The sequence below is a fragment of the Emydura macquarii genome, unplaced genomic scaffold, assembly GCF_026122565.2.
Source record: "Emydura macquarii macquarii isolate MOO-44397 ecotype Brisbane River unplaced genomic scaffold, CSIRO-AGI_Emac_v2 contig_1253, whole genome shotgun sequence".
Taxonomy (NCBI): Eukaryota; Metazoa; Chordata; order Testudines; family Chelidae; genus Emydura; species Emydura macquarii.
Genome location: NW_027131390.1, coordinates 94802882 through 94827879, shown reverse-complemented (window position 1 = coordinate 94827879; position 24998 = coordinate 94802882). Strand labels below are relative to the sequence as shown.

At 39.8% G+C, this 24998-nt stretch overlaps 1 protein-coding gene across 2 annotated transcripts in view; it reads right to left on the bottom strand.

Annotated features, from left to right (window-relative positions):
* Positions 1 to 24998, bottom strand: part of ZRANB3 (zinc finger RANBP2-type containing 3) — a 117592-nt gene that overhangs the window by 64854 nt on the left and 27740 nt on the right. Inside the window, exons 3-6 of one of the 2 annotated variants that reach the window (XM_067549527.1) lie at positions 17386 to 17404; positions 11754 to 11932; positions 6574 to 6805; positions 5214 to 5299 (exon numbers count right to left, since the gene is read on the bottom strand). In XM_067549527.1, coding sequence (XP_067405628.1) covers positions 5214 to 5299; positions 6574 to 6805; positions 11754 to 11932; positions 17386 to 17404 — 516 coding nt within the window. The remainder of the gene's footprint in view (positions 1 to 5213; positions 5300 to 6573; positions 6806 to 11753; positions 11933 to 17385; positions 17405 to 24998) is intronic. The other variant, XM_067549528.1, reaches the window with a different exon arrangement.

The window sequence follows — 24998 nt, the reverse complement described above, 5'->3', positions numbered from 1 at the left end:
AGACTGTATCCCAACATGTAAAGAGGAACTGATCACAGAACTAACAGTTAATGATAGCTAAGGTATGGTTGATCATGACTTGATCACATTTATAATGTGCAAGCAGAATGAAATCCAGATCAATAATACCCATACTTGATGCTTTAAGAGGGTCATTTTCACTAAGATGAAAAAAATTATGAACCAATTAACTGAGATGAAGAATTTAACCAGAAAAATGTGGATAATTAGGAATCATTTAAGAATACTTTACTAAATGCCCAAAAAGCCACAATCCCACTATTGAAGAAGAAGGCACTGCTGGTTACAAACAAACCTGGTTTAGAGGGGAAGTGAAGGTCAGCTGTAAAAAATTATACATACATAACAAATGGAAGAAAGGGGAAGTTGATAGCAATTAATATAAATCAGAAGGAGTTAGGAATTGTAGAAAATAAGGGAAGCCAAGGGATACAAGGCAAAATCTGTGGCCAGCAGAGTTAAGGACAATAAAGATGTTTTTAAAAATATATTAGGAACAAAAAGGATCCTGAGAATGGGGAGGACTTGATTCAGTCTATAAATACTTCCACGAGGAACAAATATTTAACAACGGGTTGTTCAGTCAAGCAGAGAAAGGTATACATGATCCAATGGCTGCAACTTGAAGCTAGACAAATTTAGACTGGAAATAAGCTACAAATTTTTGACAGTGAGGGTAATTAACCACTGGAACAATTTACCAAGGATTGAGGTCAATCTCCACCACAGACAATTTTTAAGTCAAGATAGGATGTTTTCTAAAAGATATGTGACAAACTATTTTGGGTGCTATACAGGAGGTTGGACTAGATGATCACAATAGATTCTAAGGCTAGAAGAGACCATTAATTCACAGATTAAATTGCCAAAGGACACAAAAAAAGACTTAAGGGCCTTCTTAACAGATCATCAGCTGGCTGAGGCTCACTCCAATCCACCTTCGACATCGCAGATGTTTCCTCCACTGTGAAGGCCTCTGCAATCATAATGAGAAGGCTTCATGCTTGAATATCTTACACTATACTGGAGTTCTATAACTGTCTATGGAGAGCTTACCCTTTGATGGACAATTTTTGTTTTCAGATAAGACTAATGAGGTCTTGTACCCTTTTAAAGATTTCACATGCTACTCTCTGCTCCCTGGGAGCATGCACTCCAGCCACCTGGAAGCACCAATATAATCCTCCACGGCAAATATACTCAGCATATCAGAGACAGCTCTTATACCCACTGATACAACCTGACACCTTCAGGAAGAAATAGAAACCATGGAAGAGGATGTCATTTAACTCCAGCTCTAACCATTTGTCTCACCCTCAACCTACTGACTATTTCACTTCCTCAGCACTTGGGAGGCTATAACCTTGGACAGAATCCACCACAATCATTGTTAAATTGTTCCCAGAGTTAATTATAAATTAAAAATTTATACCTTATATCCAATCTGAGTTTATCTAGATTCAACTTCCAGACACTGGATCTTGTTACATCTTTCTCTGCTAGCGTGGATAACCCATTATTTTTTTTTCCCATGTAGGTATTTATAGACTAATCGAGTTATCCCTTAATCTCCTCATTTTTAAAATAAACAGATTGAGCTCCTTGCCACTATCACTATAAGGCACATTTTCTATCCTTTAATCATTCTCATGGTTCTTCTCTGAACCGTCTCCAAATTATCAATATCGTGAGCACCAGAACTGGACACAGTATTCCAGCAACAGTTGCACCAATGCCAAATTCAGACGTAAAATAACCTTTCTATTCCTACTCAAGATTCCTGTTTATACAGCCCAGGATCTCATTGGCTCTTTTGGCCACAGTGTCACACTGAGAGCTGATGTTCAGCTATGATCCACCCATACCAATCTTTTTCAGAGTCACTGCTTCCCAGGATAGAGACCCCCATCATCCATGTATGGCCTATATTCTTTGTTCTCAGATGTATATATGTACATTAGCCATATTAAAACACATACTGTTTGCTTATATCCAGTTTACCAAGTGATTTCGATCACTCTGAATCAGTGACCTGTCCTCTTCATTATTTACCACTCTCCCAATTTCTGGGTCATCTGCAAACTTTATCCGTGATAATTTCATGTTTTCTTCCAGGTCATTAATAAAAATTTTGAACAGCACAGGGTCAAGAACCGATCCCTGCAGGACCCCCCTGGAAACAGACCTACTGGATGATTCCCTGTTTACAATCACATTTTGAGCTGAATCAGTTAGCCAATTTTTAATCCATTGAATGTGTATCATCTTAATTTTATATCATCCTAGTTTTTTTAATCAAAATATCATGTGGTACCAACTCAAACACCTTACAGAAGTCTAGGTATATTACATCAATCCTATTACCTTTATCAACCATACTTTTAATCTCTTCAAAAAAAGATATCAAGTTAGTTGGACAGGATCTATTTTCCATAAATTCATGTTGATTTGCATTAATTATATTACCCTTCTTTAGTTCTTTATTAAGTGAGTCTTGTATCAGCGGCTACATTATCTTGTCTGGGACTGATGTCATCCCGGTTACCCTTTTTAAATTTGGCACACCATTAGCTTTCGTCTAGAATCCTGGACGTCTCCCAGTGCTTGAAGACTAATTGAAAATCAACATTAACAGTCCAGTGACCTCTTCAGCCAGTTCTTTTAAAACCCTTGGATGCAAGTTATCAGACATGCTGATTTTAAAATGACTGACTTTAGTAGCTTCTATTTAACATCCTCCAGAGATACTAGTGCAATGAAAAGAATGTTATCACCATATGATGAGACCATCATCTGGTTTTTCCCCAAATACAGAAAAGAAATACTTATTGAACAGTTCTGCCTTTTCTGCATTATTATTAATAATTGTCCCATTTTCATCTAATAATTTAGACATTTCCTCCCAGATGAGGATATTATACTTTGCTAGGAGAGCTTGCTGGTTTGTTGTTGTCACCAGGAGCAAAGCAATAGAATCAATCTTAATGAGTCCAGTCTTTGAGGTTTTTTCCTTTGGGGTTGACTTAAGTCTCTTCTGCTGCAATCTCTTGTTAGTGGCTGTGATGACTAGGGAGGTGGGTGAGAAAAAAAACATTCAAAGCTTTTAATGGTATGGTTTGTACATGTTTGGCTGTTGTGGCTAACAACACTGGTGTAAGACACAAGGCTTCTGCTGGCCGTAAGAGGGTGTCATTAATCAGAAGGGCTACCTTTCCTGGAGTTGTTGCCTGAAAGAGAACTGGTGAGTATTTTCCTGTACCGGTTCAGCTTGTCTACCCAGAGTAGCAGCCATTCTCCTAAGTAGATCCTCGGCCGGGGGGGGGGAGGGGGGGGGAGGAGGAGGAGAAGAAGGAGGCGGCGGTGGCGGGGCGGGTGCGGCAGCAGCGGAAAGGAGAGAGGAGAGGAGAGAAGGTGGAGAAGATGAATCCCAGACCACTAAGTTGTCCGGAGAAGATGAGGACAAAAATTGCTGGACCTGAGGGTAATTTCTTGAGGCTAAGGTTGATCCTTTGGCAAAGGCTCTTCTAACAGAGATGGTTTGAGAGGACAGCACTGTCCAGTACCTATATATCACAGGCCATTCTCGGAGCTGGTCCACCTCACGATAAGAGAATCAACTGGGGCAGAGATTTAGATTTGTGTGTGCAAGGGGCACCCACAGGGCCCAGGGAAGCCGCTGCAAGATAGGATAAGGCACAGGAGACCAATACATACTTTTCCAAGATAGTGTGTCCTTGCTATAAGAGCGACTGTGCTCTTGATGTTGACCTTTTCCCTTAACTTGCTGGTTACAATTGTTGGTACAGAAAGCAGCAGAGCCACTGCAATATCCATAAATACAAGAGTCAGCAGCTGTACCACTGGCGGTTCTGGAATCAATGGTATGTTACTGGGATCCTTTCCGCCTCAGTACTAGGGAAACAGGTTGATTGGCCCAGCTCTATGCAGGTACCAGAGTCTTGTGGACATTATGAGTCTGTTTTTGACAAAGAGGGGGAAATGATCATCTTCAATTTTGTATGGCTCTGATCCATTTTATGGGTCCTTTTATGAGGGATTTTGGGAGATGACAATCATGCCCTCCCCTTCTCAAGGAAGATTCAGAGTTCAGGTCTGTTCGCAACTACCATAGAGATACAGGATGTCTGAGGAAGGGCTGGCTCCACTATCCAAAGAGGGTCCTGGTGCCAAGACACCACATAGCCTGTTCCATCAGATGCCGTTTCAGGCAAAGATCCCTAGAAACCTGTGTTCTCTTTTTAAAAGGATGGCAGATGTTACAGAAAAATGTGTGTGTTGGGAGGGTGAGGGGGAATCAGTGCTGGGGACAGATACCCACATGATAGGCAGTGTTTGAAACCCTGGGAATGCTGCATAACCTATGGTGCTAAGAACCACAAAACTATAAAAAACTAACTATACTAACAACTACACTGAACGACAGGCATTAACTGCTACTAACTATAGAGTAGTGAAATCTCAGCACTGTTACACAGAGAGAAAACCGTGAGTAGAAAACCCCACACTGGGAGCTCGGACTAAGGTCACTGACGGTAAGAATGAAACGAGGGGGGATCAAGGTGGCCTCGTCCTAATATAGACTCAAAATGGGCCATGAGGTGGTATAGGACATGTGCCACCCCAACAGGTACTGCTGTGGGAAGAGAGTCTCCAGTGCAGTAGCCATGAACATGTCAAGCAGAATACACATCTGCAACCATTCGAAGAAGAATATCGTTGACTTTTCTCCTGCCTATTTGCATTTTTCATTCTTCTAACACACTGGCTAACAGTTTGACCAAATTGGCATCATCAGGACTTACATTTTATATTTTAAAAAAAAAAAATCCAGTAATTGCTAAGACATCTAATGAAAAAAATTCTAGGTTAGCCCAACGGAATAATTTACAAACATAGCAGCAGCAGCCAGCATGACTGCAAAGCTGGTCCCTATAGGCACAAAAAAACAACAGTGCAATCCTTCCTCTGCCTTTCCCAGACAATGTCTCTCCTCTCCACTGCTCCTTAGCATCCCTTGCCTATAGGTTCTAGGCTGTCTCTGAACCTAGGTCTCCAGCATGGCAACGAAACTATTACAGTAGGTTTTACTTTTCATGATTTTCTTATTAGGATTTCTCATTTACCACAAGATAAAAACCAAGACATTAACAGAGAAATAAAAAGGCAAGTACCTGACATGAGCATTGCAGTATTTTTTTGCATATTCACTCCAGGTTCCAAATCTTCTTGGAAAAAGTGCCTCAATCTGCATGAAAAGCTGTAAACAAAGACACTAACATAAATAATAAAATGCAAGGAATCCATACCATACAAATGATCTTTAAACAGGTTTTTCTCCATACCCTTAGCTCAACCAAAATTTAAAAAATAATCTTCGTTTAATAAATCAATAGTTTGTCTTCTATTTTCTACAGGCCACATTACATAAATACAAAACTTGAAACATATAAATAACATTACATAGGAGACTTCATATCCTCCTCGGAGAAGACATCTGTGGAAAGACTTTGAAGGAGAGTTTATGGGTAGCATATCAGAGTAACCTGAAAAGTTTAACTAAGGACCTCAAAGGTGAGTGGAGGGGATAGGATAATCCAAAACACTCAATATCGGAGGGTGGGCTCAAGAAACCTTTCCAACCTTTGCCAGGGAAATAAGAACAAAGCTAGAAAAGAAAATGTACTTTCAACACTTGGAACATTTTCTTATTCAATGTAATTAGCCTATTATCCAGACTAGCTTTGTGGCATTTCAGATTGGATAAATTATGCATACTGTTTCTTTTCCAGAGCAGGAATTTATTTATATATATTTAAGTTTTACTTCAATTCAGGTGAATTGTATTTAGACTGGGAATTTCATGCACATTATCCCAAAGAAGTGGAACAATAAAATTTTCAATCTCTAAGAAGAGATCATAAAGAAAGGGGGTGTGGAGGGATAGTCAGAAGTATCCCTTTATAAACTGTGTTACTTTCAGGACCCTCCAGGTAAATGTGAAGTGATAAGATCTGAGACACTGAGGGTATGACTACATTTCCAGCTGAGCATGCAATTGCCAGCTCGAGGAAACATAGCTCATTCAGACACATTGAGAGTAGCTCTCTAAAAACAGAGTGTGGCTTCTGACCAGTACAAGACCGTATAGTTCTGGGGTGCAAGGCTGGTGAGCCGAGGGGAACTGGCGAGATCTGGGGAAAATTGGCCGGAACCAATCTAATGATGGCTCATGAGTGGCTGGGAGATCATTCATGTAAGACAATTGGGTGTATCCCTGCCTGTGGATGTCTGTGTAAGTGCAGTGCCTATCAGAGGTTTGTCGCTTGACATCAGCACCACAGTGTGAGAGGCAGCATCGGTTGGTGCGTTGGAAGGGATCAGCGGTCCCACAGCCCAGGTTGCACTGGTTACAGTGCATAAAGTAAAACAACATCCCAGTAGATGTAATTGTATATATCTACAGGTATAACAAAATTATATAGTTCATAAATGAACCATCATCCCTTTAAAAAAGAACAATACTTTTAATACCTCTTCGGGTCTTCCTAGGGCAGGAGTTCCAGTAAGAAGAATGGCTCGATCAGCATTCTGCACAATTGGTAACAAAATCTTGCTGCGGATCGCATTTCTGGATTTCATATAATGAGACTCGTCAACCACAACTACCTTGAAGTTTTGTTTGTACAGAGTATCTACTAAAAGCTGCGCATCTGTAGCTAACAGGCCATAACCCAGAACTGTCACTTTGCTGGTTGATATTCTCCTAGAAAAGAAAATCCAGGTGTTTGGTAATTTACCATAATAGAACTAACCCAGAAAGGCAGAAAGAAAACTAAATATACTGAAGGAGTGTTACGGAAACAATCTCCAGTGAGGAAGAGTGCATGAGGCCCAATACAACTGAATCTATAAAATCAACCACTGTATCTACTGGTTTAAATGCCAAAATTCTCCAATATCAACTGTTCAAGCATCTGCAACATTGGCAAACTACACACAGAAGTTCTGTAAACACTTCACGTTCTCAGTACAGATATACTACACAACATTATGCACTGATGCATGATCATGATAATGATCATGCATCAGTCACTGAATCACAAGCTCCCAATGTACTACTGATGAAATCAGTACACCCAACATATGGGTAGCTATATACAAGCTTGATGCTATGACAACTATTTGACTGGCAAGAGGTGCTACATATCTCTGTGATGCAACTAAGGTGATGTGTTGTAACGAGCACATTATATCAATAGATCGTCAGGTACTGTGTCTGAGATCAATCTAGTCTGCAAAGTGCACCTGTCACAAAAAATAGGTCTTTATGCAGGCAGCTACTTAGAGTAATTATGATGAGATTGGTGAAGCACAAACAAACTTTATGGCTTTCAGTTAATACAACAAGTATAATAGAAAAATCAATACATTTAAGATAAATATAATAAAGTAGTTTCATTCACTGTTCATACTTATAATCTTACATTGTGTATACTTACAACCTTACAGAGACCATTAGAAACAAAGACCATTAGAAGCAAGTCAGTGGAGCACACCAAAAGAAGAGATGACAATTTTGGGAGTCACCTACTCTGTCATTCCCTATTTCCCAACTAGGCATAGGTTTCTCAGTCTTTTATACAATTTTTTCATTCCACTCATATACATCAAGTCTCAGCCCCCTATTCATTTTTGGTATTCCGTGAGACATGGCCTTTCCCAATAGTGTTAATATGTCAGTGTGGTTAGCGCTTATTCCAAAAAGTCCCTAAGATGTATCCTAAAAACTAGGCCTTCAAATTTACCCTAATTGTGAGCTCAACTGTAAAAAGTAAGTGAAAGTTCGTAAGATGTCACAATAACCTATGTCACAAATGCTGAGGTGAAAAGGTACAAAAGGGAGACAGAAAGATTGAATTAGTCCAAACAAAAAGGCCTACTAATACAGCTCAAGGACTGTGTTAAGATCATGGTTGGCAAAACAAGAAAAACAAGGAACCAGAAATCAATGAACCAAAATTGGTGCGTCAGAAACTAGGCCTAATTGGTGGACAAAAAAAATGTGGGGCTAGGCTATTCTGCCTACCACTCCCTCTGTTGGTCCTTAAAGAGACTTTGGGGAGAAAAACTGGCTACTGGATGTTGCAGGACAATTCCTGCAGATGACCACCCCTCGCCCCCCACATCCATTCGGTGCTAACAGTCAACCCACGACCTGACCTTATGAGGGCATAACCATGGAATCTGCTGCACCTTTGGCTCCCATGTCATATATGAGGAATGTAACTGACCATGGGAGACGAAACTCCCCAGCAACCAGGAAAACAGCAAGTGTCCCCTGGCCAATCCAGTGCTGGCACGAAGCCCATATCCCATCCCTTGGCCAATCAGTTAACCCTTCATGTCCCATTTAGTCCATAAAGAGGTGTCTTTCCCAAGCCCCCGCTGAGAGCCTCATCGCAACCAGCCTGATCAACTGGTCCCGACTCTCCCGCTCCCGTGTCCCCCCCCCCTCCCCCAAGCGCGAAACGTCTTTTTGCCGGCCGCATCGAGTAACGCTGTGTGTTTTCCTAAATCTGTATGGTGAGGAGTTAACTATCAGTCTGTATTCTACAGCTGCGTTGTCTGTTTAGCATTCCTTTGTATTAGTCTGTGCCTTAGAGTTAACTGCCCTCTGTGCCTTGCAGTTAACTGTCTGTGTAACCCCTTTCTGTGTCCTGCAATTAACTAATTGTCTGTGTAGCATAGTGGTAAGTGTCCCTGTCTGCTACGTGGGAGACCAGGGTTTGATTCCCAGGCAGGGAACCACTGTCTGTTTAATATTTGTTTAGGTTTTTATAGTTAGTTGTCTGTCTAATACTTTCTTATATCAATTTATGTTTTGTGCTTAATTGTTTTTATATCCTTTTATATTAGTCTATATTTTATAGTTAATTGTTTGTTTAGATGAGTATAACTAGTTAAAAATCTATATTACTCCTGTTTTTATAATAAAACTCATTTATTCCCTAACTGACTCATTGACTCTGGGGGATCACTAACCTGTTGGAACACTGGAGTGAGCGTTGCCATCATGGGTGCCACCCCTACCATCTCCCGGGACCCCCCTGTGACTGTGTCATCCTGATCCTCAGGGATATCCTGACCAGACTGGACCAAACAGGGACCCAGATGATGTTGCCACCTCTACCGGCTCCAGTTGAATCCCAACCCCCACCTGAAATAAAACAGGGTCAGACTAACAACAGCGACAACACCAGCTCCAACCCATGTCAATTAAATTCTTCTCTTTCCCCTCAAAAGGACAGTTATTACCATCTTTGATACAATCTAAGAGACTGTCAAACAGTAGACTAGCTTACGTATCCCCCATCGACTTTCTAAATTCTAATTAGTGTGGTGTCCCCAGTATGCTGAACCAACGGGAAATGCCTTCCCATCGACGCGGCGTTAATCTTTTTGCGGGGGTGGATTTATTCAGTTGACTTCCTGATTGAATGAGCAGGCCTCCACTTTCGCTCAATAGATTTGGAAGAATCTATCTGGTGGCACCGACTCTGCTGCCGTCAGTGAAGACATACCCATAGGTTGATGTAAAGCAGCTGATGTCTACCTAATTACGTCAGTGTCTATACTACAGCCTTGTCCTGCCGATGTAAGTGCCCTACTACACAAATATAACAACTCCACCTTCACAAGAGGTGAAGGGCTTATGTCGGTGTAGTTAGGGCTATACAGACACTGTGTTACTTACATAGGCAGTTAGATCTCTTGTTAATTTCAGGGCTCCAGTGAAGCTGAGAGATTGACAGGGAAGCCAGGTAGCTAGAGTCCAGCTGTCCCCCATTCTCCTGCAGAGCTGGGTGGCTGGACCCTACTCCCAGCTGAGAGCTGCGGCGAGAAGCCCAGGCAGCTGGACCCCACTCCCCGGGGGCTTTTCCCTGCTCCAGCGGGGAATGGGGAGCTGGGGGGTGAGAGGCAGTCCACTGGGAGCCCGGGAGCCTATGGGGAAGCCAGGCTCCCAGCAGGGAGCTGCTAGCGGAGTTGAGAGACTGGGCTCTCAGCTTCCCACACTGCCCCTCTGAGGTCGATGGAACACTCCTGGTGAGGACGCACACCACAGATCCAAGGAGAGCAATGTGGACATGCACCATGCAATAATTATTCCGGTGGCTATAAGTCGACATAATATAGGTCAAGCACGTATAATTTCATAACCTTTGGTCAAGGACATGTTAACTTCCACTGCACCTCACTCTAAGCCCTTAATACTTAAAACCTATAGCTAATCCTATTTTTAATATATTTTGGTTCTTCTACTTGCTGTTACAGCTTCAATAATGTCCATTATTATTTCTATAAACATACGTAAATAGATTATATTTTACTCAAACCAATATACTATCCAACTTCAGGTCTAGGGTCAACTGTCAACAGTACCCTGAACTTTGAGATGTGACTTAGTGCAAATCTGAAGCTGTTTTTTACCTATTTTGGTCAAGAATTGAGAAACAGATGAGGCATAGTTTGAGCTGAACATGGTATCTTCATTCTGAACTTCATGGTAGGTTTAGGTTGAACCTCACCCTCAGGATTGATGCTGTGAGTCATCCCTGAACTAGAGCTTGATTAAGCCACATGTAGTGATTAGTCATTCCTGTGCTAGGCTCTAGCCAATCCAAAAGCCAGGAGCTGGTCTAGTTGCCCACTCTCAGGGCAGATATACAAGCCTCACAGGAGAAACAGCAGCTCAGGCTGCCCAGTGCCACTTCATGGCTTGGTACTCTCCCCTGCCTGATAGCAGCAACAGACTCCACAGTGTTTGGCTTGCTCCAGCCCTGCTCTGACTCTGGGTTTGTTCCCAGCACTACTCATGCTTTGTTCTGAATCTGCTCTTGAATCCTGACTCTGGTTCCAATCTTTGGCTCCAATTCTTGGCCCAGCTGCCACGACACTGACCATTAGGTAAGACTACCACTGCTACAGACACTAGGCCTGATCCTCCACATCTTGGTTTCTGACAGATACCAAGCACCATGAAGCACAGAGGACTTCAATGCCTCAACAAATGACTAGCTGACCTCAGAGTTCAGCACAGCTTTTGAGACTATTCTTGCTGATCTCAGTTGATTGTCGGTGCAAACTGTCCCTTAACATTCAATGGTAATACTCTATTACGGCACTTTCAAATATATCCAGGCTATTTTTATATTGTACCCTTCCCTGTGATGACCAAATAAGTCCAAGTGTTTTGAATCATTCCAAGTGGAACCTGGCTGTCCCATCTGCATTAGAGGTTTCCATGAATAGTCAAATCTTTTGCTGACATTCCCCAGACATCAGAAATCTTCCTTCTCCACGAAAGACATTTTATAACTGCATCTAGATATTACTGTAAGCACTGTGTTGCTTTTGAGATTAAAAACTGGCTTAAACTGAAAATCTTGGCCTACATTTTAAAAACACTCCTTTGAGATAAGGAAGCATTATAGTTTGCACTTAATGAGGAAACTAAAGCACAGAAGTTTTTCTCTTTAAGTCACACAAGAATTCTGGTAGAGCCTGAAATAGAACCTATATTGACTTACTCCCAGTCTCGTGCACAAGACATCATTCGCTTTTCTAGATGGTGGGCTGTGTGAATTTCATATAATTTACAGGAGTTCACTGAACAAATCTGACTTTTGTGGAAAAGAAGAAGCTTCACTTACCCAGTATCCGTTTTGTTCTGAATAATGCTGATATCATCTGGACAGAGTTCTGGAATCCATTTCTCCATTTCATCAATCCAAGGGTACCTCAGAGATGACGGGACTACTATTAAGAGAGGCCATTGCTTTTTATAGTAGTAAGAAATGGCAATTGCTTGGATTGTCTTCCCCAGTCCCATCTAAGAAGTACACACCGAAAAAGTGAAATCATTATCTGCATTTGAAAGATGAGCACAAACTGTACTCCCTTTAAAATAGCCCAGAGTAGATGGGTTTTTAAATAAAAAAATGGAGAGAAGATCAGTGAAAGGGAGAAATGAGTAGTGGGAACAAGCTAATGTGCAGTTGATAATGTGTTGTGGAAAGAAGCTGCAAAGTGTGGTTTTCAATTAAATTCAAAGTAAACTCACCAAAACTTCTTAGGGCCTGATCCAAAGACCATTAAAACTTATGGAAATGCTCCAATTGACTTCAATAAGCATTGGAGCAGGCCCGTAATGAATTTAGTAGGGGAGGGAGAAGCCAAAATCTTCACCTCCTTGAGTTACCAAAAGACTCTCAGAAAATCTATTCAACCATTGTACAATACTTTCAGATGTTTAACTTCTACTTATAGCTATCAGTTTCCTACTAAATTATACTCAGATTGTATCTGATTGTTTTACATGGAGTAGTATCCAATTTGTATGCAGATAAAGAGTCAATTTAAAAAAAAAACCCTAAAAATTATAAGATGTAATGTATAGGAAAAAAATTTTATGATCAAACTATATTTAGGAGAAATAGATTTAAAATAGCTTACAAAATACATTTTCAAATTTGAAATTTTTTTTTGCAAACAAGTAGAAATATTTATCTCTTGAATAATTTTTAGATGAACAGTATAATGGTCTGGGCTTTTATTTAGATTTGTCTCATCAATACTCTAAAACATTTTTGTAAAGTCCTAAAGTGACCATTAAAAAAATATCCTTCAAAGAGCTGGCTATGAAAATGTACTCCCATTCTGTAGACCTCTCTAGATGATGACTGATTGATGGCTCACAAGAAACTTCTTATTAATTTTGGAGTAATGTCAGAAAAGGGAGAATTATATGGCTTTTATTCAGTGGCTGACCCACTTTGAAAGCAGGCCCACCCAAATCAGATTTTAAGCAATTCATCCCACATTTTTATCAGCCTCTGTTTCACTTGTGACAAGGCTTATGTCCACCCATGTCAACCATTGGCCCTGCCAAAAAAATCAGTTCTGGCTATGCCTCTGCTTTAATTCAGTTTGTTGTAGTCCTTCCTCTTCTTTCATCCCACAAAGGAATAGTCCATAACAGCAAGCATTTTAGCTCCACCTACTGGAAGCAAGAAGGCAAAGAGCAGACTGCAAATTCCCAGAGGGTATATAAACCCAGCCTCCATACCTCATAGCTCAGTCAAGGAAGTAGAAACTATTCAAAATTAAGCAACTGTAAGAAAAAGGGAGGAAGACAGCATTGAAGAACAGAAAGTCAACACTAAGTAATTTTGCATTCTCAAATGTCCTCTCTTCTCCCACAATAAAAACAGTTCAAAAACCACCGCCTGAAGTACTGTAGTGAAATAGGCTTACTTGATGAGCCTAGCACAACATTCTTCGGCCTAAAGCCATTTAGAGAAAGTGGGGTAAGTCACAGAGGGATGGGTCCATTGGATAAAGTTTGATGAAGGAGTTAAGAGAGGATCAAGTGCTATATGCCTGATGATATTGTCTCAGCCCTATCTGCCCAGAAGGGGACCCATATCTCTTGTATAGTAACCCCAGTCATCTAAATAAGGTTTTCTTGCTTGCTAGCATGCCTTACAAATGTAGCCCTTAATCCAATGGAAGAAGGTGGTCTTAGTGGCCCATCGTCCTCTTTTAGGATCCTAGAAATAAATTCGAAGACCTTCAGAATATTTGAGTGTAAGTCATAAATAATGTGAAACCTCTTCTGGAGGAGGAACACTGACTGGTAAAGATAAGCAGACTAAACATTCTATTAACATGAAATTACTGGCTTTCTGACAAAAGTTACAAAGGTAAATGTAATGCCAGATAAACTTAAACACAAGGAGAACCACTAAAAGTTCAGTCCTCACATAGCAAGCCAACAAAATAGCACGTGTTACTTTCATGAACAGAGCTTGAGAGGTACCATCCCTATACCACAGATTCAATAAGAGGCCCTTATAACTCAAGATAGGTAACCTTTGGTGGAGTGGAAAGGTAAGGCTCAATGCTTGGACCTTTAATGAAGCATAAAAAGCACTGCAATGTAAGGGTAAGAATCCCCAGTCAAATGGGCCACCAACATTAGAGATAATAATAATAATAGTAATAATATCACCTATTTGTCATATAATACTTTACATCAGTAGATCTCAAAGTACTTTACAAAGGAGTTAAGAGATGGAAGATATGAATTCTTAAGGTCTTGAGTTTAAGGGTCCTGTTAAAAATACCAACATTTCTAAATACTCCTAGAAGGAACAACTTGGATAAATTACTATAATGACCTGGGAACCTACCCTTCAGATTCCTGATAAGATCTTTTGAACTACCAAAGAAGAGTCTGGCCCCAAAGAATTCTACTTGGGTTTCCCATGGACTCTAGTGCATTCTGGAATAAAATTTTGGAAGCTTAATCAGTGCTGTGTAAAAATTCACAGTAAAGACATGATCAGCTCAGATATCTCAATATCATATCTTAGTGCCTTGATGTAAATACATCTCAATAACTAGTCAAACACAGTTAAGGCTCCTCTCCAAGCACCACAGGAAGATTTCATAGCTACGGCACTAAGCTGTGGACAATTCGACTGATACCAGGAAGAAAAAAAAAAATTGCGGTGGTAGGCACTTTAGGAAGAGGAGTTTAAATTTTTACAGAGAGGTATACGCAAATACATCCACCTCCCCCAACCCACCCGCTGCCCCCACAAGGCTATTGAGAAGCCTAAGGGAACAATAGATCATATACTGGCTGTTAATTTGGAACGCAATATGGTAGCAAAAATGGAATGAAATTTGGAGTTACACATACAGATACATTACATCACAGAAAAGGGAGATGATAATCTCCCATTTCCAATTCTTGTGATGCTACAAATAGAATAACCCCGTGACTTCTGAGCACTCAAGACTAGAAAGATACGAACAAAGAGGAGAGAAATCATAGAGGAGCAACAAAAGTGATCATTTGATGGACTGACTAATGAGGAAAGTTGAAGAGAATTAAATATTCATACTAGGGCTTGGCCAAATGACAATAAAGAGGATGGAAGAATGCTAAAATCCTCTACTGGTATTTGAAGGATGAAGATACTAATACCTAACACTTAAATACTATTTTTCATCTTAAACACTGGACAAAGGTTTAAAATCAATCCTCAGTACTTAAGTTTTATAACCCTTATTTTATGTATTGTAAAATGAAAGGGAGGGTAGGCCATGGAATATAACAACTAGGAAAACCAGGATGAGATATGCAATAAACAAAACAAAATAAGACTGAACATCAGGAAACATTTTCTATTGGTAAGGATTCTTATGCTGCGGAATAGTCTCCATAAGTATGTTGTAGGAGTACCATTTCTTGAGTTACTTAAAATTTGATTAAACAAATCACTTAAGTGTATCATGTTGGGAACATTCCCACGTTAGCAGATAGACATGGTTCTATGGAATGGATGTTTGACATGAAAAACAGTTATTGGATAAAATATGCATTTATGCCATTTATTGCAATGAAAATATTTCTGAAATAAGCTACAGACAAGAATGGTTTAAGAGGTTTGACAAAAATCCACAACAAATGTGTAATGCAGACACATGATCAGTGTAAAATCCTATAAAATGCTAAGAATAGGTTTTCTTGGACTACAGTCCATTTGGGAGCTTGTGGAAATGAAAAAGCTATAAGGAAAGCACTTCCTTCTGTTATCAATGTACATTTTCCAGCACTAGCAGTCAAAGCAGAACAATAGCAGATATGCTAACCACAGTGCTTTCAGATTGCAAATCTTTCTTGGTAGGAATATTTTTGGTATCTAGCTTTCTATACTATTGCAATTTATGGTACAATATAAATGGATAATAATGCTATTAAATAAAATACTGAATGGACAATTTACGAAGTGTGTACCCAAGTTTAAAAGAAAAAAAAAATCAATGGTAGCATTAATTACCACAAAGGGCCTTAAAACAATATATTTTTAACCAACTGAAGTAGATGGAAATTAAAATTAAATTAATAAGGAATATTATAAATCTTTTATCCATATGAATTACAGTACTACAGCTGAAATATAGAGCTATTATTTAGTTCATTATAACTACAGGATAATTAAGACAAATCACATATAATCCCCTCATCACAATTTTGAGTTAATAATTTAATTTACAGTAGATGGTGCACATAATCTTTCAATAGTCTGGATACCACAAAGGAAGGCAATAAAAAAGTACAGAAGAGGTGGTGAGTGAGTCAGCTGGTTCAGTCGAAAGAAGAAAACCAGCACTGAACTCTAAAATACGGAGCTACAGGTAAAGGAGGAACTGACATGTTTAAAATAAATATAGCAACTTTAACAAATATGTTTTTGAAGTGGTTTCTTCTTTAATTTTTATGTTCTCTACCAATAGTAATAAATTCAACATAGTAAAAAACAAACCAAAACTAAAACAAAAACCCACACAAGCCTCAAACCACTTTTTAACCTGGAATAGTGGTTTCTTTAGATTCTGATTCATTCACCTTGACTTCTAAGTGGTTTTGGATCTGGTTATCAGAGAGATTGCCTCTTCCCAGAACACAATGTTGCAGATGAGATTAATAAAAATGCTTGAGCTGGAGCTCCCTCAGTATAAAGGAGGAGGAGCTGCTGGGAAGAAACTCACTCTGTGAAGTACATTTTGGATCCAAAAGGCTAATCCTAGGCCACAGAGCCCTACGGGCCTCACCACTCACTCTAGGCAGGAAAGCACTAGTCAGAGTTATGACCCTAGCTCAACAAATGAATTAGCAAACTTAGCTCTAGATGTTCCTCTGAAGAAATAGGATGTAAGTGACATGGTTTATATAACACAGACAAGGGCATCATGCTGTGTCATACAAAGAATTCACATTTCCCTAAGAAGCCAAAGAATCATTGTTTCATTCTCTGAGAGTCATGCATTACATTATTAAGTACATGTACTGCTGTATTGGATAGATTCACATTTGCGATGACTGTCTGTTTAAAACAAGGGTCACTTCATTTTAAGATTGTTTATTTATGGTTTAAAAATAGCCATCCACAGAGCAACAGAATTGCTTAAAACTACTGCATAAGTAAAGTTAATATTTTAAGGATTTTTCAGGAGAGGAACTTTAACATCCACAATAAGCTATTAAAACTGATCTTTTTAAAAAAAATTGTTCAAATCTGCTTTTAAACCAGTCACAATCTCAACTTTCACTTCCTTATTTAGACAGCTTTATTTAATCTAATGAGCGCTATGATGATGCCTATCTCGTTCCTAGCCCTCCCTTTGCCCCTCCAAAGAAGACACATTCTTAACAAGGCATGTTAAAAGGTAAAAAAGTATTATTAGAGAGGAAGATGGATAATCACTTACCTCATCAGCTATCATACACCTAGATGCAAAAAAGGGAAAAGTAACAGTAAATACAACAGAAAAATAATTATATTTGCATTTATCTACAGATCCAATTTAAGAATTAAAAAACAGACTAATACCTTGATAGATTAAGAACAAAACCTAGCTTTTTTGTCACCTACACTATTATTGAAATCCCCCAGAAAGAGATTGAATACACTGTAATAAATACTATCAGAAATGTTAACACTTCTAAAAACATATTTATCAAATGTATTTATGCTAGAGTTAAGAACAATTTATCAAATCAGGTGCATTTACTGTACAGCATTACATTAAATGTGATGGCCATCTATATGTTCAATGGCAGCCTTGTATCTTCCTTTTAGTGTCTTTCACGCAGCATTCTCCACCTCGACAGCTACATATTATTAATCTAGTTGTCAGAAAAATCAAATAGCTGTGAATAGGAGTAATTACTTGTTCTGAACTTTCCTCCAGCACTGAGGAAATAGTTGACTTCCACTTTCATAAAACAAATCTTATTTTTATACATGTTCTAATGTATATAAACTCGAATTTTTCCATTTCAGAGTTCCTCTGTCTAATTTTATTCTCAGTAAGGCCCATTCTAGCTTCAAGTCCGTTGTGAGAAATAGTATATCCTGCAATATTTGTTCAGAATATTTGCATTTTGTTGCAATCCCTAGTTGTGTGCAATAGTAAACAGTAATTTCAGATTGAGACATACAGTGCAAAATTATGTAGGATAAAACTACAGTTATCTCATATTGCTCTCCATTTACACATTGGCCAATGCACTTAACTGCCCCACCCATCATGTTAGACAGATGGGTCTGACGTTAGTTACTTCACTATATGGATTGTTTGCTTAGAATATTAAATGATATACTATTAGGATTGTGTCCTTCATATATTATTTATGCACCTGTCTTGAAATGTCCACTCCCTACGTGCCTGCCAAGCATGGGGGACTAAGACTCCTAAATTCTACAAAATTAAATTTCATTTAAAAAGAAAAAATAAGTTTTCTGCCTCCATAGCTTTCCAAATATGATCAAATATAGTTGCATCTTTCCAAGACTGTAGACAGATTGCCCTAGCATCTCTGTGGATTCTCAGGGTTTTTTCAAGAAGCAGAATGAAATTAACACTGGTCAGGTACACACTTCACTGTTGTGAACCCTGTTTGAAACTAAACAAGAATTTTATCAGTTTCCCAGAGTTGTTGTGAAACGCTATGAGTAGTTGCAAAGGAAGGCACTGGAGCTGAAATAGAGGCTAGGAGGCCTCTTTACTTTCTTATTTTATTTAGGGCTTGCCTACACTTAAAATGCTACAAAGTAAACACTACCTGCATTAATGGCAGGGATTCTCCCATCCGCATAGATAATCCACCTCCCCAAGAGGCGGTAGCTAGGTCAATGGAAGAATTCTTCCGTAGACCTAGCAGTATCTATACAGGGACTTAGATCAGTTTAACAATGCTGCCCAGGGATATGGATTTTTCAACCCTGACTAATGCAGTTAAACCAATCTAATTTTTTACTATAGACCAGGCCTTAGCCTCATTCACAACAGCTAACAGGAGGGGGAGAAAGTAGTGGAAACTATCCTCTCCTTCCATCTTCATAACTTTGAAGCCTAAACTGTCTGCTGAGACAGTGTGAAGCAATGAAAACAGTTACAAGCATGGTTGAAAGTTCTTATTATTTAGAATAATCGCCAGGTTCAATCTTCACTGGAATTTGTGATCTGTTACTATCCAATGTTTAAATTCTCAGCCATTTGTAGCTCTTTTACACTTTACAAATTACACCTGTGTGACAGTACAGGCTCAGTTTGTACATGTGTAACAATCAGGAAACTCTACACAAGAGAGAAGAAACAAAGCTCATTTTCTCCTGCAGCAGCACTGGAGGTGGAGCTTTAGATTTATCAAAAACACCTCCTGGCCACAGATCAGTCTGGAAGATGGATCCCCCAAGCAGGCTCTGCAGTAGCATCCTGGTATAAATCCCAGAACTCTCTTACTTCCTAGCAGTTATTAGCATTGATAAATAGCTGCACCTGGACTTCAATGCTGGGGTCTCTGACCCTTGGGCTTTTGTTATCTAACTGACTGACAACTTAAATTTAGTCATCCAGCTAATACATATTTGTAGAGTGCTGCAAATCCGCAGATATCTGCTTTACATCCGCACCCCCCCAAATTCCATCAAGTAGCATCCTAATGATACCCACATGCGTCATTGGCAGAGTTGGAACCTTGTGTCGAGCTGCTCCCTGGGCCCCACTGTTCTCCCCTCTGCATTTTAACCATGCAGCTCCCTCCTCCATGCTGTCTGGTAGAACACTGAGGGCACAGGAGAGACAGGCTCCCTGCTCTCAGGTCGTGTCCCTGATTCCAGTCTGGCTCAAAGCAGAAATTGCAGGAAAAGTTTTGTACAGCCGCCTGCAGCCCCAGGCTTAGGATGCCTAGTGAGGACGGACTCTTTAGGGAATTTAACTGTCAATCTCTAGCGAGTCTATACTGAGCATGTGCAAACTGCAATTTTTTCAAATGCTTGTAATTGGGCCAAATTGCAATTGGGCCAGATTTTCATGGTGATGGCAAACGGCATATTATCCCTGATGCAAAGATTACTCTTCTGCAAAATTTAAGTCCCTGTTCAAACTCATGGGGGTGCTAAAGATTTCCAAAGAAAAAATTGCATTTTTTTTTTTTTAAACCACAAGGAAAACATTTTTCTCTACCCTTGCTCTCAGAAATGGCCAAATTGTGTTGGCTGAAAATCTTCTCCCCTACCCAGACCCTCAAAATAAAATAGAAGTCAGCCTGAAGAAAGAACCCTATCTGGAAAATTTCACACATATCAAACAATCCTGAGGCTCAGAATGAATGTTGAATGCACTAGTGAGAAATATGCACATTCTATACTATGTGGTATTGAAACCTTTTTAAAAGGCAAAACCTAATCTTCAGTGCCAGGTAAAAATAGGCAAGGTATTTCTTTCAGGCATTGGCATCTTTCCTCCATAGAAGCAGATTCTTTCTGCACATGAAACAGTCACCATTCTCTCTTTAAATGATTAATGTTCATGGCAGTCCCGCAGATTTACAGTTGTCCATAATGCACAAAAAGATGCACCCTGCCAGTGTAGAATTTAACTCTACTACTTTCTTTAGAAACATTAACAGAAACAAAGTAGCTCATACATGTACTGTGTAATCAGAGCGTAAAGGTTTTTCATGTTGAGCAAACAATATACCAGTCATAGCTTTGGAAAAAACTGGATTTTAACTACTATGCATGTCTACAGGCCTTTAAGATTTTTCACTTTATATATTAAATATAGATTAACAAAAACAAACTAGATGAGAATCTTCTTTTAGTAGAGTTCAGTGTCTGGCCATTAGTGTGTTTACCACTTAGGAAGCTTGCTTATTTGCTAGTCAGCTAATACACAGTTTTATCTTAATGTTACAATCAGTTCAGTTTTCACTCACTTAAAAATTAGCAACTAATGTTTTCCAGGTGATATTGATTGTAATGCTTGGACTGAAATTTATGTAACTTGACTATAGGATTTATAAAGTAAAACTTCTTTCCAAAAGAAGATTGCTTCCATACATTAATCATGCATTTATGAGACCAGTACACACATTCTAATTAATTCTCAGGCTGCAGCAGTCTGTTGTACAACTCTGATTTTTCTTTTCTAAACTGACTACATGGATACAGAAAATGAGCAAAACAATAGCAATTAGTTGCAGAACAAAAATGCATTCTGAAAGAACTAGCCATTTCAAATCTCAGTTAATACATCTTGCCCCTATATAGCATATTTCATTGTAAAATATATCAATACTTGATAACCCATAGACACCAGTATAGCACTAACCCACCAAATAACAATGGCATCTAAGGATCTGTTAATGAATACACACTATTGCTACACAATAGTACAATAGAATTTAGCTAATAATCTGCATTAATGACTTGCTGCAGTTTATCAACTCTTATGAATTAGTAACCAAATGTAAAAAAGAAAATTAGTGATGCTGCATCACAAAAGTGTTTGTAGCCCATTTATGGTGACAAGTTTAGTATATTAATTTACAATACTCCACAGTATAGTAAATACAGTACTGTATTTGTAAAGGTAATGACATTTTAGTAATGCATTAATAATGTGGCATACTATGCTATTAAATATGAGACACTGATAAGGACCACATGTTTCCGGAGCAAATAATCAGGTTTTGGGATCAGCGAAGGGTGAATTAGCAAGGTTCTGTTCTATTCTCTTTGGTGAGCATGTATGATGGGTCAATCCTTCAGAGTTCCTGAGACAAGCTTTTGGTTAGATTTAATGAACAGAAAAGTAAATTATATGGCAATTTTGTACTGTGACTGTTCTGTTAGTTTATCAGAGCAGTATTTAGAGCAGCAAATCAAAAACTAAAACAGAAGAAGAAATTTTAAGAATGTTGTAGCTTCTTTTTTAACCATTACAAGCTGAATAGTAATTACAAATAAATAATCCATTAAAAATACTTCAACCACAACAGATGGCTCTGTATGAAACATCGAGGTAAATCATAGCTACACTTTTTATGACGAAGTTGGTATCTGCATAGGGTGACCAGATAGCAAGTGTGAAAAATCGGGACAGGGGATGGAGAATAAAAGGTGATAGGGATAGTAAGAAAAAGCCCTGAATATCAGTTGTCCCTATAAAATCAGGACACCTCGTCACCCTATATTTGCAGAGCAATTAAGTTTGATTGTTACATTCTATCTGAAAATGAGTGGAAAAAGTATATGCCTCTGCTACATTATCATACTTGGTATTCTATTTTTCCACTGCCCACTAACTTTTACCCCAAAAAGTTGGAAATGAAATTTCTCATGTGGCAGGGAGAAAATCATCCCTGATGAATTTTAAATAAAATTTTTAAAATTCTTCATTTTATTGCTGGTAAAGAAAAATGCAACACCAGAGTCTTATCCAAAAAGCTAGTATTTTGACATGGAAATTTTTAATTAATTTCACAGCAGAGGTGTGGGAAAAACCAAAAAGTCACTGTTCCATACTGTTCTTACAGTGTGCTTTGCTTTTATGTTGATTAGCCATATGCTTCTCACTTCAGCGTGTTCCACAGAAGAAAAGGTATTTCCTGTGCTTGGTTCTCCATGGCACAAACAAAAAGTCTACGGAATCTTGGAAATAGCCTGGGGGAGGGGAGGGTTGGAGAGCAAGGCCACCCTGTTCTTATCCCACAGTGACACCTCTTGTCCCAGGGACATGGGCCCGGTTCCCCACTCCAGGCATTGCTACATGCTTCTACTCAGGTATAGCATGTCTGCCCATTTGTAGACAGAGGGACCAAACCTGAGTGGCCCCAGGTTGTAATGGCTGGAGCAGGGAGTCAGGCCTGGACAGGAACAGGGACAGGAACCACCATTGTGGGGTGAGTGTGGGATACATTTGCTTTCCAAACCTTGCCCCTCTGCCATTTCCAAGATTTCACAGATTATAGTGGGTGTATAACTAGTTGGAAAACCATTCCCAGACAATAGTTATCAGTGGTTCACAGACAAGCTGGAAGGGCATATCGAGTGGGGTCCCGCAGGGATCAGTTCTCTTTAATATTTCATTAATTATTTAGATAATGTCATAGGCAGCACACTTACGAAGTTTGTGGATGATACCAAGCTGGGAGGGGTTGTAAGTGCTTTGGAAGATAGGATTAAAATTCAAAATCTGGACAAACTGGAGAAATGGCCTAAAGTATGTAGGATCAAATTCAATAAGGACAAATGCAAAGTACTCCACTTAGGAAGGAACAATCAGTTGCACACATACAAAACGGGAATTGACTTCCTGCGAATGAGTACTGCAGAAATGGATCTGGAGGTCATAGTGGATCACAAGCTAATAGGAGTCAACAGTGTAATATTGTTGCAAAAAAGCAAAAACTTCATTCTGGGATGTAGTAGCAGAAGTGTTCTGAGCAAGACAAGTAGTCATTCTTCCACTCTACTCCCTGCTGATTAGGGCTTGGCCTATGCTTACCCAGCGATTCGGCGGCAGCCGACGGGAGTTACGCAAGCTACAGAGAGTAACTCCCGTCAACTGCCATGCTTCTCTTCTGTGTGCCGTCTTCACTGCACTGCACCACTTGAGGGGGTGGATTAACAGCGTTGACTTCTGGATCGATTGAGCGGGTCTTCACTGGACTGCTCAATCGATCCAGATAAGTCGATCTGATGGCAGCGACTTTGCCGCTGTCAGTGTAGATGTACCCATAGTCTCAAGTGGAGTACTGCATGCAGTTCTGCATGCCACATTTCAGGAAAGATGTGGACAAATTGGAGAAAGTCCAGAGAACAACAAAAATGATTAAAGATCTAGAAAACACGACCTATGAGGGAAGACTGAAAAAATTGATTTTGTTTAGTCTGGTTTGGTTTAGATCGTAAGAATGGCCATACAGGGTCAGACTAATGGTCCATCTAGTCCAGTATCCTGGTCTTTTGACCGTGGCCAATGCCAGTGCTTCAGAGGGAATTAACAGAACAGTGTCCCATTCCCAACTTCTGGCAGACAGAGGCTTGGGACACTTCAGAGCATGGAGAAGAGTCTAGAGGAGAGACAACTGACGAGGGAAATAACAGTTTTCAAGTATATAAAAGGTTGTTATAAGGAGGAGGGAGAAAAATTCTTCTTTAATCTCCGAGGATAGAACAAGAAGAAATGGGCTTAAATTGCAGCAAGGGCGGTTTAGGTTGGACATTAGGAAAAACTTCTTAACTCTTAGGATAGCTAAACACTAGAATAAATTGCCTAGGGAGGTTGTGGAATCTCCATCACTGGAGATTTTTAAGATCAAGTTAGACAAAACATCTGTCAAGGATGGTCTAGATCAGCGGTTCTCAACCTTTTTTTTCCCCGAGTACCACTCGGGCCAGGTACAGTCAGGTCAAGTACCACTTGACCCGACTGTACCCGACCCGAGTACCACTCGGGAAGAAAAAGGAGGGGACTTGCAGCGGGGTTTCACCGCGGCGGTGGGAGGGATTTGCGGCGGGGTTTCGCGGTGGCGGGGAGAGACGGGCAGCGGGGTTTCGCGGCGGAAACAATACCCGCCGCCGAAACCCTTCCGCCGTTTCCCCATTTTCGGCGGCACGGTTTGGCACGGGCGGGTGGGAGGCCCCTTCCGGCGGCTGCGGATTCAGCGGCGCGCGTACCACCCAGCCTTCCGGTAAGTACCCACCGGTTGAGAACCGCTGGTCTAGATAATGCCTGATCCCGCCATAAGTGCAGGGAACTGAATTGGATGATCTCACAAGGTCCGTTCCAATCCTATGTTTCTATATATACTGTGACTACCTTGCATAGTGTATGTAACCCACAACATTTCCTGTTTCCTTGGTTGGCTGTAGGGATGCTAAAAACCAACCAAAAATGTTGACATACAAATAAGCAAAGAAAAATCCTGGAAAAATCCTATAAAGAGAAAAAAGTCAGTGGAACTATGTAGGTGCTTATAGTTAAGCACATGAGTAAGTGTTTACCTAATGTGGTCTGTGATATAGTAG